This window comes from Mustela erminea, chromosome 7 (assembly GCF_009829155.1).
Source record: "Mustela erminea isolate mMusErm1 chromosome 7, mMusErm1.Pri, whole genome shotgun sequence".
Classification (NCBI taxonomy): domain Eukaryota; kingdom Metazoa; phylum Chordata; class Mammalia; order Carnivora; family Mustelidae; genus Mustela; species Mustela erminea.
Window position 1 is genome coordinate 73,957,981 of NC_045620.1, and position 12,865 is coordinate 73,970,845.

At 39.9% G+C, this 12,865-nt stretch overlaps 1 protein-coding gene across 1 annotated transcript in view; it reads left to right on the top strand.

The window, feature by feature from the left end:
* Positions 1–3,395, top strand: part of ERLEC1 (endoplasmic reticulum lectin 1) — a 32,207-nt gene extending 28,812 nt beyond the window's left edge. Inside the window, exons 13-14 of the mRNA XM_032352110.1 lie at positions 99–174; positions 2,479–3,395. Of these exons, the coding sequence (XP_032208001.1) occupies positions 99–174; positions 2,479–2,550 (148 nt within the window). The 3' untranslated portion in view covers positions 2,551–3,395. The remainder of the gene's footprint in view (positions 1–98; positions 175–2,478) is intronic.
* Positions 3,396–12,865: the final 9,470 nt, after the last annotated feature.

Sequence of the window (12,865 nt, forward strand, 5' to 3'; positions counted from 1 at the left end):
TCCTCTCTCTGTCTTCCTCTCTGTCTACTTGTGATCTCTCTCTCAAATCAATAATTAAAATCTTGAAAAAAATAAAAATAAAGTGCTCTCTCTTTCAGGTGTAAAGAATCAGATTCTCCGCATGCTGTTACTGTATATATGCTAGAGCCTCACTCCTGTCAGTATATCCTTGGGGTAAGTACAGAAATAATACTCAGGAATTCAGTTCGGGAACATGTTTCTGTTTTTAGAATTAAGTCTTGAAAGGACCCTCAGTAATCTCCCAAAATTTTTTTTTTTTAATTTATTTATTAAACAGACAGAGATCACAAGTAGGCAGAAAGGCAGAAAGAGAGAGAGGAGAAAGCAGGCTCCCTGCTAAGCAGAGAGCCCGATGCGGGGCTCGATCCCAGGACCCTGGGATCATGACCTGAGCCGAAGGCCGAGGCTTAACCCACTGAGCCACCCAGGTGCCCCAATCTCCAAAATTTAATATAGTCCCCATACCATCTCATAAAAGCTAAAATCTTTTTTATTGAGGTACAATTTACAAAAAATAAAATGCAGAGATCTTAAGTGTGGAGTTTGATACACTTTGATAATTTTATATACCGATGGAATTATCACCCAAAACAAGGTATCTGTCACTGCAAAAAAATGGTTTATACCCCTTTTATGTCAAGACCCCAGCCCCCACAGATACCCTTTTCTGCTTCCTGACACCATAGAGCAGTTATGCCTGTTTTTTTTTTTTTAAATTCCACATGAATGGGATCATACAGTATATCGTTTTTTATGCCTGCCCTCTTTAACTTGGCATGTTTTTTTGACTCAGCCATGTCACTCCAGTATTTCATTCTCTTTTTAGTACTGAATAGTATTCACTTGTATACACATTTGCTTATTCATTTTTCTATATGAACACTTGGGGTTCTCATTTTTTATTATGTGAATAAGGCTGCTGTGAACATTTTTTTTAACAAGTCATTTTGTGAGCATGTATTTTCATTTCTTTTGGGCAAGTACCTAGGTGTGGAGCTAAATCATAGATTAGATACATGTTTAGCTTTTACCAAATAGTCATCCAAGTGCTTGTACCATTTTATATTCCTACCAGTAATACACGAGACTCCAAGTGTATTGCATCCTCCACATCCTCCTCAACATTTGGTATCCGGAGTCTTTTTTCTTTTAGCTACTTTAGTCATTTTAATATGTATTTCCCATATGGAAAATGGTGTTGAGCAGCTTTTCCTGTGATTGTTCATTCATAGATCTTTGTGAAGTGCCTAGCCAAGTTTTTTTTTTTTTTTTTTTTAAGAAAAATTATTCTGACACTTATTAAAACAGTCTTTATTCAGGACTGTTGGCAATAAGTGTGTCAAGACTTTCACAGTAGGGAAGAGAGATCCAGCCTAACACTACATACAGCCAAGACAGCTGGGGATGTACAGCCAGTGAGCAGAAGGTGGCAGCGTGGGGGTGGCTCAGTGGACGGAAAATTACTAAAAGGAGACATCAGCTTAACTGAGTCAACAGGATTACTGCTGAAGACAGGCCAGAATGATCAGCTCTCAAAGGTGAGAGATGAGGAATTTGATTAGCTATGGAATGGATGATTAGATGTTGAGGGTGAGGGGTTCTCTCTACACTGGTTTATCAGGATTCTTGCAACAACTGGACTACAGGGCACAAGTACAAGAAGAGGCGTAGCCAAAAAGAGGAATTGGGGATCTTTACTTAAGTTTGGTCAAGGAGACTCTGTCATCTGTTAGTCTTTACCCCTTTTTATTGTTGTGGTTTGTCTTCTTATTTTTAGAAGTTCAAATACATTCTGGATATGAGTTCTTTTATTTATAGTGCATACTTTCTTTCCTCAATCTGTGGCTCACCTATTTATTTTCCTAATGTCTTTTAATGAGCAAAAGTTTATTTGATGAAGTTTATTTTAACCAGTTTTTCCTTTTTATGGCTAGTGCTTTATTTTGTTCTAAGAAATGTTGCTACCCCAAAGTCATGAAAATATAACCCTAGGGCACCTAGGTCGCTCAGTTGGTTAAGCAACTGCCTTTAGCTCAGGTCACAATCCTAGAGTCCAGGGATCAAGTCCCACATCGGGCTCCCTGCTTGTCCCTCTGACCCTCCTCACTCTCATGCGCTCTCTCTCTCTCTCTCATTTTCTCTCTGTCTCAAATAAATAAATAAAAATCTTTAAAAATTTTTTTAAAAAGAAAATATTATCCTATGTTTCTATCTAGAAAATTTATGGTCTTACCTTTGGTTATATGATGCCTAAGAGTGGCTTTCTCTGTATTTTTCCTGGTCAGAGTTCACAGAGCTTTTTGCATGTATGGGTTGATATTATTTATCAGTTTGGGGAAATTTTACATTTTTATGAATATACATTTAACATTTATACATCTGTATTCATGCAGTAGAACACTGAATAACGTATTCAGTTTAGCAGCTTTTTAATGGCTTTATTGTTTTTGTCTTTAGGTTGAATCTCCAGTGATCTGTAAAATCTTAGATACAGCAGATGAAAATGGACTTCTTTCTCTCCCCAACTAAAGGATAATAAAGTTTAGGGAAAGAAAAGATCATTGACAGTCATGATTTCTGTCCAACCATGTGTCTCATTGTAGAGTTCTCAGCCACTGAACCTCATCTAAAGGATCGTATAAAAGGACTCTCAACCACTTTGTGAATATGTATGTGTATATAAGAGGTTATTGATAAACTTCTAAGGCAGATAATTGTCTCACTTCTTTCATTTTTGTTGTGTCTTATGAACTGATTGTGTTTCTTGCTTGGATAATGTGATTCCAAAATAAATCTCATCCAAGCAATTCACAGTCCAGCCTAATGAAATATCATAATTGTACCTATTGAAAGTTTTAAATAATAGATTTATTATGTAAATTATAGTATATATAACTAGTTAATGAACTAAAGATAATGAAGAAGGAAATTGATAGGAGGTTGTTTAAATCAGAGACCATGTAAAATATGTAAATTCTAGTGCCTGAAATCCTTTCAACAAATTTTTATTTAGCAACTGCTCTCTACCAGGTATTAAACTGGAAACTGGGCACATAATAGAGCCTCACAACATTTAAGTTTTCTTCACTTCTGTTAATTTCAAGAAACTCTTACTTGTAAGAGGTTGTTTCTCTCTTGGAACTTTTAATCTGTTTCTTTCTCCTTGATGTGAATGTGTTTTTCCCCGAGGTGTATGTGGTGTAGACAGACATTCTTCTCTCTTGACTTAGAATGGTTTACTCCAACAAAACACACTGTGCTGGCCAGCCTTTGTACTTGTCTGCTGTATACTACAGATTTTAGTTCTGGACAGTTTTACAGCACAATATTTATTTTGAAGTGAATAAAAAGTTCACAAGCAGCGTTGTCATGTAGTCAATAGTAGATTATTCCTTTCCTTTATTTTCTCCATCACCGTGTTGCACAGAACATTATCCTGTTGTATTTTGGATGTACATAGCTAAATAAGGACAGAATAGTGGCTATAAAATGCTTTACTTTTCCTCCTTTTCAGTAGTTCCGGCCAAAGATATTTTCGTTTGAGAAATGGTTAATGCAGTTGATTATTGCAGGTCTGTTTGTAGATTTTAGTGCGAAGCAGCACATAGGGAAAGAGCACAGACCTTGCATTCAAACCGAAGTCCAGATACTCTCTTTAACTTCTAGCTGTGTGATCCTGCACAGATCAGTAACATTTTGAGCCTCACTTCCTCTGGTAGAGAGACTACTCATTTTAGGAGATAGTTGTAGCAGTGCCTTACTTGCTCTGTAAGTAAAAGCCTAGGCCCAGTACCGGTTCCCAGTAAGAGTTGGTTTACTTCCTAATATTGCCCTTGTCTCCTAATAATAGAGTAAGATCACAGACTACAGCCATTAAAATTTATTTCTTTGAGGGCACCTAGGTGGCTCAGTCAGTTAAACATCCAATTCTTGATTTTGGCTCACAACTTAATCTCAGGGTCATGGGATTGAACTCCCCCCCACCCACTGTCCCCTCTCATGGGCTCTCTCTCTCAGATAAATAAATCTTTAAAAACAATAGATTCCTTCCCTCTCTCCTCCCCCCATCTCTTACATACTCTCTCTAAACAGAAAAAAAAAAATTCTTTAATATAAAATCATACTTTTTTTTTTAAGATTTTATTTATTTATTTGACAGAGAAATCACAAGTAGGCAGAGAGGAGGCAGGCAGAGAGAGGGGGAAGCAGGCTCCCTGCTGAGCAGAGAGCCCGATGTGGGGCTGGATCCCAGGACCCTGAGATCATGACCTGAGCCGAAAGCAGAGGCTTAACCCACTGAGCCACCCAGGTGCCCCATAATATACTTCTAACAACAATTAATTAGACAAACAGAATTACCTACATTTAGATTATAGGTGTAGGAAGGGAGGGAATGAGAACTGTGAAAGGTTAGTGCCAGAAGATACTTTTAGAATATTTAGGTCAAATTCTTGTCTTAAAAAGGAGAAAAAAAAAATCTAAAAAACTCTTTGGATAGTTTACTGCAGAAGATACTTAAAAAGAGAAGTTGTAATTATTTCAAAATAAAAAGTCAAGAAAAAATAAGCTTTCTGTTTGGGTAACAGTTTGAACTTCTTTGAAGGAAGGACTAGGCCAGCTATCTCCATATTCATTCTAAATCTTGGGTTCCTTAGTAGTCTGTGAAATCTTGTTTGAGCTCTAAATTGTGTGTGGCTACCTCTGCTGTGCAGGCTGCTTCTCTTCTGTAGAAGTAACTGAGTTCCTAATAGGGAGAGGAAAGGGCTCGTCTATAATACACTTGATGCACTTGGAGAAGTCTATGAAGGCGGGTGCTGTCCCAGAGCTACCTGATCATACCATACAGAGCAGAGTATAATCTGCATTCTAAACATAATTCCTGAGTGGTCCTCTTTATTTTAAATATATTCTCCAGTGAGAATCACAGACTTAGGAACTTCACTTTTAACAATTTCACACATTCTAACCCTCCTGGTAAGAGTTTCAGGGAAATCACTAGTAGCTGATCTGTACAGAAAGACTGGGGCAAGACTTTCCTTTTTTTTTTTTTTTTTTTTTTTAAGCTTTACCTGCTTTTCTTTGAGTCACCACTAGATGGGGCCTATGCCCAGCTCTAGTTTATATCCTGATGTCCTTCCCTAAAGGAACTTTGGCAACAGAGGGCAACATTATCTCAGTTACCTGCATAGTAAGCTTTGTGTATCTCCTGGTGAGCAATACTTCTCACCCAGTCTGACAAAGGCCTGACCTGATTTCTGACAACTCTTAAACTTCCTAGTACACAATCAGGCCAAATTGTTGACCTAGTAGCACCAAAGATCTAACCTAAAATGGCTTAAGCTAAACAGGAAAATGAAAATCAAGACTTGTGTTTTGAATAAATAGGACATGCAATCACAGTTTCAAATAAAAATATCAGCTATCCTAAGATCTAATTTTAAATTCCCTTCCTATTGTAAGTTACTGAAGTAAAAGTTTTCAAAATATGTTGCCACGGTGACATGGGTTAAGGGAAAATCCATTTCTCCATTTCTTTTTTTCAGTTGTTTGGCAGGGGTAGTAGAGGAACCAGAGCCAACTACATACCCAGTGGCTTGCTTTGTTTCACAGGCCAGTAGTCTTCAAGTAGGTTGTATAAGCAGGCAAGATGATCCAGTACATTATGGGGTGGGAGATACTAGAAATTCTATAAAATTTCATCTGTGAAAAAAGAATTAAGCTTTTATTTTTATTTAATATTTAATGGCTGGACTAACAGTAGTATACAGAGTCGTTCATAAATCAGGTTTTGTTTAATAACCAAATGACTTGAGGGAAGGGTAAGCATTATCTGTGCAATGGAGGTGATGGAGATACCGTCATTATTTACTTCCACCTATACAGCATTGTAGGTTAAATTACTGCCTCCATCACCTTCCAGAAAATGGAATTGACAGTTTAAATATTACCATCAAGACCACACATTATTAGGTATATAACCGATCAGGGTGAGAGGTTAACAGATTACTTTTCACCTGCCATGGCTCCAGTCACTGTGGTCCTGGTATCTAACAACGTTTCTCTAGTAGAAATAACAGGGGTTTTTTAAATGATTTTTTGCAGTGTCAGGAAGAATGAGCCTGCTTTCCTCCCTGGCAGTTAGAGGAAACCACAGTATGAAGACTATTGGAATTCCATTCTTTAACACTTAGAGAAAATGCCCCTCTCTCCTGACAATCTCAAAACTCAAAAGAAGAAAGCCAGGATTACTCACAAGTGGAATGTAAGGCTTGTAGTGTTCTGTGTCCATACCTATTTGTAAATTTTTAAGCATTTTAAGTCTTCTTTTACATTTGAAACAAAAAGTATTCACCAAAAGCAAGTAAATCTAGTAAAACTTATGGAAATGGTAACCATCTCAGCTATGGAACACATTTGTGAGAGTGTAAAATAATGCTCAACATCTCGTCTCATCACGTACAACAGTGTATATATTTCAAATCTATTAAATTCCTTTCCAGTACCTTTCAATAGACTACATTGTACTTTGCCTTGAATTTAAGGAAAAAAACAGTTTCCTGTATAGTACATAATTTTGATTTTGTAAATGTATGATGTTAAAGGTCAAACTCTCACAGGAGTGGGAGATACAGGCTTCGAGCTATAGAATAAGTCACATGGATGAAAGGCATAGCTTAGGGAATGTAGTCAATGGTGTAATAGCATTGTATGATGACTGATGATAGCTATGCTTGTGAGCAAAGCATAATGTACAGAGCTGTCAAATGATTATGCTATACACCTGAAACCAGTGCCACATTGTGTGTCAGCTATATTTCAGTTAAAAAACAAAAGTGCAGGGTGCCTCGGTGGCTCAGTTGGTCAAGCCCTGCATGGGGTTCCCTGCTCAGCGTGGAGCCTGCTTCTTCCTCTCGCTGCCTGCCACTCCCCCTGCTTGTGATCTCTCTCTGGCAAATCTTAAAAAAAAAAAAAAAAGTGATCTACCACTAATTTTTTTTTTTTCAAAATGTCTTTAAAAGGGGCATTTGGGTAGCTCAGTGGGTTAAAGCCTCTGCTCAGGTCATGATCTCAGGGTCCTGTGATAGAGCCCCACATCAGGCTCTTCGCTCAGCTGGGAGTCTGCTTCCTCCTCTCTCTCTGCCTGCCTCTCTGCCTTCTTGTGATCTCTGTCTGTCAAATAAATAAATAAATAAATATTTTTTAAAAATTCCTTTAAAATCCAACAACTTGGGGTTTAAAACCCAATTAGTCAAATCTACTCTTCTTTCTAAATTCACTCAAAAGATAGACCAAAATAGCAAACTTTGTTAGGTTTTACCAGCTTCTGTGTTCAAAGTAAAATACTAGTTTGTAAATTAGCACCAGTGGTCCTTAATAGCAGTAAAAGCAAATTTACACATTTAAGACTTCTTTTTTAGGATTTACTTACCATAGAGAAAACAAGCACAAGCTGGGGAGGGGCAGAAGGCGAGGGTAAAGAGAGAGAACCTCAAGCAGCCTTCCCACTGAGCACAGAGCCCCAGTGCAAGGCTGGATCCCATGACCCTGAGATCAGGACACCCCAATTGAAACCAGGAGTCAGGCACTCAACCAACTGAGCCACCCAGGTGCCCCATGATTTACTTATTAAAGAATCCTATCAGAGCTTTAAATATTACCCATAGATTTAATTAAATGTCAACAGCGGGTCAAGGAAATTGGGAGTCATTCTCCCCCTGGATCAGTTTTTTTTTTTTTAATTTTTTAAAAAGATTTTATTCACTTATTTATTTTAGAGAAAGAGAGGGAGAAAGCATGAGCATGGGTTGGAGGGGCGGTGCAAAGGGCAAGGAAGAATCTCAAGCAGACCCTGTGCTGAGTATGGAGCCCTAAAGGGGGCTCAATCTCACTGCCTAAGATCGTGACTTCAGCTGACACTAAGAGTTGGTCACTTAATGGACTGAACCACCCAGGCGCCCCACCCCTGAATTAGTTTTTGTATTTATAGGTTTTAGTGTGCTTAAGTCATGGTTACAGAAATCATTCGTTGGAAAAGCTTTTGACAGCCACCTTCAAGAAAGTGTTTCAGCCCCAAACAAGCCAGTTGTGAACAATCTTGAGTCATTATTTCTTGAATCTCAGATGACAGACTACCCCAGACTCTGCTTGTATAATAAAAATGGTAGCTGCCACTTTCTGCACGTTGATAAATACGGGGCACTATGCTAAACACGTCAGACACCTTGTCATCACAACCCTGTGAGATGGCCTTACTATCTTTAACTCCCAGATAAGGACAATGAGGCTCCAAGAGGGGAACTCAAAGGCCTGTGGCTGAGCCAGCTTTGGAATCAGTTCAGACTGTGGAGTCCATGTTTGTAAATAATATATGACAGAGCATTCTATTCATAGATCCAGCTTTTGCCCCTCTCTGTGCCATCGCCTCCCACCTGAAGGAACACTCCCAAAGGGCTCAGCAAAATGCTGAGCGAAATGATTGATTTTTATCTTGTCACGAATGTATGGTACTCATTTTTTTCCCCATACAGTTTTGTTGTTGTTGTTGTTGTTTTTAAATCATGGAATGCCACTAACTTCTCTTTTAAGTTAATGCAACCCACAATCTGGCAAAGGAAACTCTTAAGATTAAAGTGTCACTTGGGAGTTCTGGCTCTGTTAAATGTCATCAAACCCTCCCTTCTCTGATAATCATTTAGTGTTGGTAAACAATGCAAGGGCACTGGCAATTTATCTAGAATCAGATTATATTTATTATGTAAATAACAAAAATAATTCCTTCATCTTTAATTTATTGGTAAAGAATATGTCTTATTTTCATTCTCAGGACTTTCTCCTCATACCTTGCATAGCATTGATACTCAACAAATATTTGCTGAATGAATGAACACTCATCCTCCCTTGCCCACACCTTATAAAATCTTCCCCAACCACAATTCCGAGGAGTTTCCTACAAGCTCTGATTTTTGAGTGTTTGGTACTTTAAGGAAAACAGCATTTTCCCCAGTTTCATAATGGTTGGGAAATAAAAAGAATTAATGATGTCCTATTTGTATGCCTTTTCACTCAAATTCCACACCACTCCCTAACAAGAAGACAGTGTCTGTGCCTCCATTTCCCCCATTTGTGGGCCTTGACTGAAGTCCCAGATCTGTCAGGTCAAGAACTGAATTTTCCACCTCCAACTCCATGAACTGAAAACACTCCAGTTCCAAGGTACTCTGAATTCCTCAAAGAAAGTGCCTTAACATTATGATTCTCTGTGAAGAACACAATTCCCAGCCATATCTTTACTCATTGTAATATTATTAATAAAATCACTTCTTACATTTCTTTGACATACTTTGTTGCCAAAGCCAAACAAACAAGCAAAAAGCTTTCATAAGCTCTTGCGAAAATCAGATAGGAAATGTACTGAACCTTAAGCAGTGACCCAGGTCAACTCACCCTAGCGCCACAGGTCCAGAAGACAGGCATAAAGCAGCCTTTGTAGACTGCTCCACTTTTTAAGGTCTATCTGGCATCTGGACAAGCTGCATTTCGCAAAACATCAGGCTTTGCATGAAAATCAAGGTTCCCACACTGGGAGTGGGATGAAAGCTCTCCCACTCATCAGCGTGCTACAAGCAGCTGAAGGTTCAAGAAAGTGTCAAAAGGGCAAACTTTCACATAAATGCAACTCAGAGAAACAAACTCAACTTATCTTGGCATGAGCTAAATGTATTTAAAAAGAAGCAAAATTATCTGTTTATTGGAGGAGAGGAGGGAAAATTCATTACTTTCCCTCCTGATGAAGTGGTATTTTTACTTTGGCAAAATTAATCTCAAAGGCACTGAACCTAGAAAGATTACCTGTGAACTATCTCTTTATGGAAACGAGGATTTCATTAAATCTGCAGCCTTTCCCCCCACCAAATTGCCATATACTTTAAAGTAATTGGTATTCTCCCTTCTCTCCCTCCAAGAAACAGTTACCCCTTTTCTCCTTGAACTCCTCTGTGGTTGCTGAGGAGTTTCTTTTCATCTTCAATGTCCTCAGGCTGCATAATGGGCCAAAGAATTCCAGCGAGGATGAATGCAGGTCGTTGGGCAGCTCCTGGGCAGCTAGGGTGGTCCCCTGGGAAAAGATGCCCTTAGAGCTAGTTCTTTTAGTAAACAGTCAGAAATCCTAAATCAGGACCCATGTCCCCTTTCATCGGAGTCCTGCTGATAACCACCCTGGGAATGTAGAGAGGGATATGAAAAACAACAAACATGGGGAAACAAAGCCAGCCAGATAGAGATTTGGGCTGATATCACTTCCAGGCTTCAGCCAATCATATATCATCTGACCCATTTATTCAACAGTTACATGCTGACAACTCATCTGGGCCAAGGACTGAAAGGTACTAGGGATATGGCCCTGAACAAAACAGACACAATTTTGCCCTACTAGCGTTTTATTCTAATGGGGAAACAACCAGTAAACAATTACACGTGACTGTTAAAAATTGTGTCCCTCCCACCCCTCCCAAGATTCATATTTGAGACTCTAACCCCCAGTGACTCTATTTGGAGATAAGGCTTTTAAGGACGTAATTAAGGGCAAATGAGGTCAAAAGAGTGGAGCCCTAATCTCAGAGGAATGGTATCTACATAAGAAGAGGAGGAGACACCCTGAGAGCCCCCAACCCCAACTCTCTCCCTCCCTCCCCCAGCCCCTCTCTTTCCCTGAATGCACAGAGAAAGGCCAAGTGAGGACACAATGAAAAGGTGACCTCCTACAAGCCAGGGAAAGAGGTCTCACAAGAAACCAACACCGAGGACATGTTGACCTTGGACTTTGGGCCTATAGAATTATGGGAAAATAAATTTCTATTACTTAAGCCACCTACACTGTGGTATTTGTTATAGTAGCTCAAGCACACTAATGCAGTAGCATAATGTTGAGTAATGGTAAGAAACATGAAATGAACAAATATGGCAGAAGGATAGAGAGAGATGGAGTGGGAACTCTGTTGGATATGGCAACTAGGAAAGACCCCTGGGGAAGACCATTCCAGGCTGAAGTATTTCTGGGCAATTAAATTCCCTGACATGGGAACAAAACTGAGGCATGTGAGAAAGAGCCAGAAAGCTTGTTGCATCCCAAGCACGTTAGGTAGGGTGCAAGTGAAAACAAATGGAGACAGAGGAAACCAAGGGCCAGATCATTAGGGCCACACAGGTCATGGCAAAGGACTTCAGCTTTTGTTCTAAGTTTTAATCAGACGAATGGCAAATATAATTTACCTCCAAAGTGTCCCCAGTTACAAAGCAAGGAGACTACAGGAGAGAGAGCCTGGAAGCTGGGAAATGGCTATGGCGGGTTGCATACTCTGAGAAAGAAATGACGGGCCCATGGGCTAGAGGGGATGGGGATGAAGAGCTAGGAAGGAGTTGGGTTCAGAATTTATTTTCAAGATAGTTCAGGATTTGTCCCGAAGAATTGGATGTGATATATAAAAGAAACAGTCAAGGACAACAAATTGAGCTGCGCAACTGGGTAATTGCCATGCCATTTACTGAGATAATAAAACAGCAGGAGACCCAAGTTTGGTAAAGAGTAGGGTTGAATCAAGAGTTCAGTTTTGCACATGTTAAAATCTGAGATGCCCATTAGACAACCAAGTGGAGATGCTGAATAGGCAATTGGATAGACCAGCATGGAGTTCAGGGAGAGGTTAGGACTAGAGATCTAAAATTGAGTGTCATTAGCATTTAAATGGTATGGAAAGCCAGAAGATGGAAAATCATTATAATTACTGCCCGCACCTGCTTCTCAGCTTACAGATGCATCTGTAGAGGTAGGGGGAGGGAATAGAGGGCTATCTTCCTATCTTTCTTCTCCTCTTTCTCTTCTTCAGCTTCTCAAAGATTACCCCATCTGGCTTCAAGTGGTCATTGTCTTTGCACCAACTAGTGACTTTGGCTCCCTTGCATCTCATCACGTTTGGGTCAGTGCAGCTGGGCTGAGCCCACTGAAGCTCACCCTGCTGTCACCTGCCCCAGCAGAGTCTTCCCAATGGTGAAGCTTGCTGCTTTGTGTGCTAGGCTCACTCCAGACCTAAAGCCTCCCTAAAGCCTGAATCTCTGATGGAGAAGAGCCGTCTCTTGGCAGCCTGCCTGCCTCTCCTACCGCTCCATAGGCCTGGGATCTTCACTGACCCTTGGCCTTCCTTCAACTCCAGTAGGAGAACAGTGGTGCGAGCTTCTCTGGTGGAACCGTAATCTTCTTTCATTGACGGAAAAGAAAACTGCTTTCAGTGGATACAGGAGAAAACACAGGTCTCTCTGGGAGTCAAAAATCTCACTAGGTACACATTGCCCCTGAACTGTGAAGGAGGAGGGTGTCTTTGAAAAGGGTGCCTCCATGACCCGGCCTGGCTAGATTATGGAGAATTATTTAAGACTGTGTTATAATCACAAGTCGGAGCTGTACAGGAACCCAAGACTGTCAGCACCCAAGGCGTGTTGCTGGTGGCTTGGAGTGGAAGTCTTTCAACTGGGATGTGAGTGACTTGAAAATGAAAAAGGAGGTTTACAGATGCTCATTTTTAATACCCTAAAACTGAGCTGTTTAAGAACGTTTCTGTACCAGGATGCCTGGCTGGCTCAGTTGGAAGAGTATGGGACTCTTGATCTTAGGGTCGTGAGTTTGAGCCCCATGTTGGGTGTAGAGATTACTTAAAATAAAAATCTTAAAAAAATTTTTTTATAAAAAGCTTCTGTGCCTTAACTCTGCAAGATCTCATGCTACTTTTTCTTGGCCACTGTCCATCTGTTACTGCCCCCTTCCCACTTCGTAAAAGAATTCCAGCCTGGAATC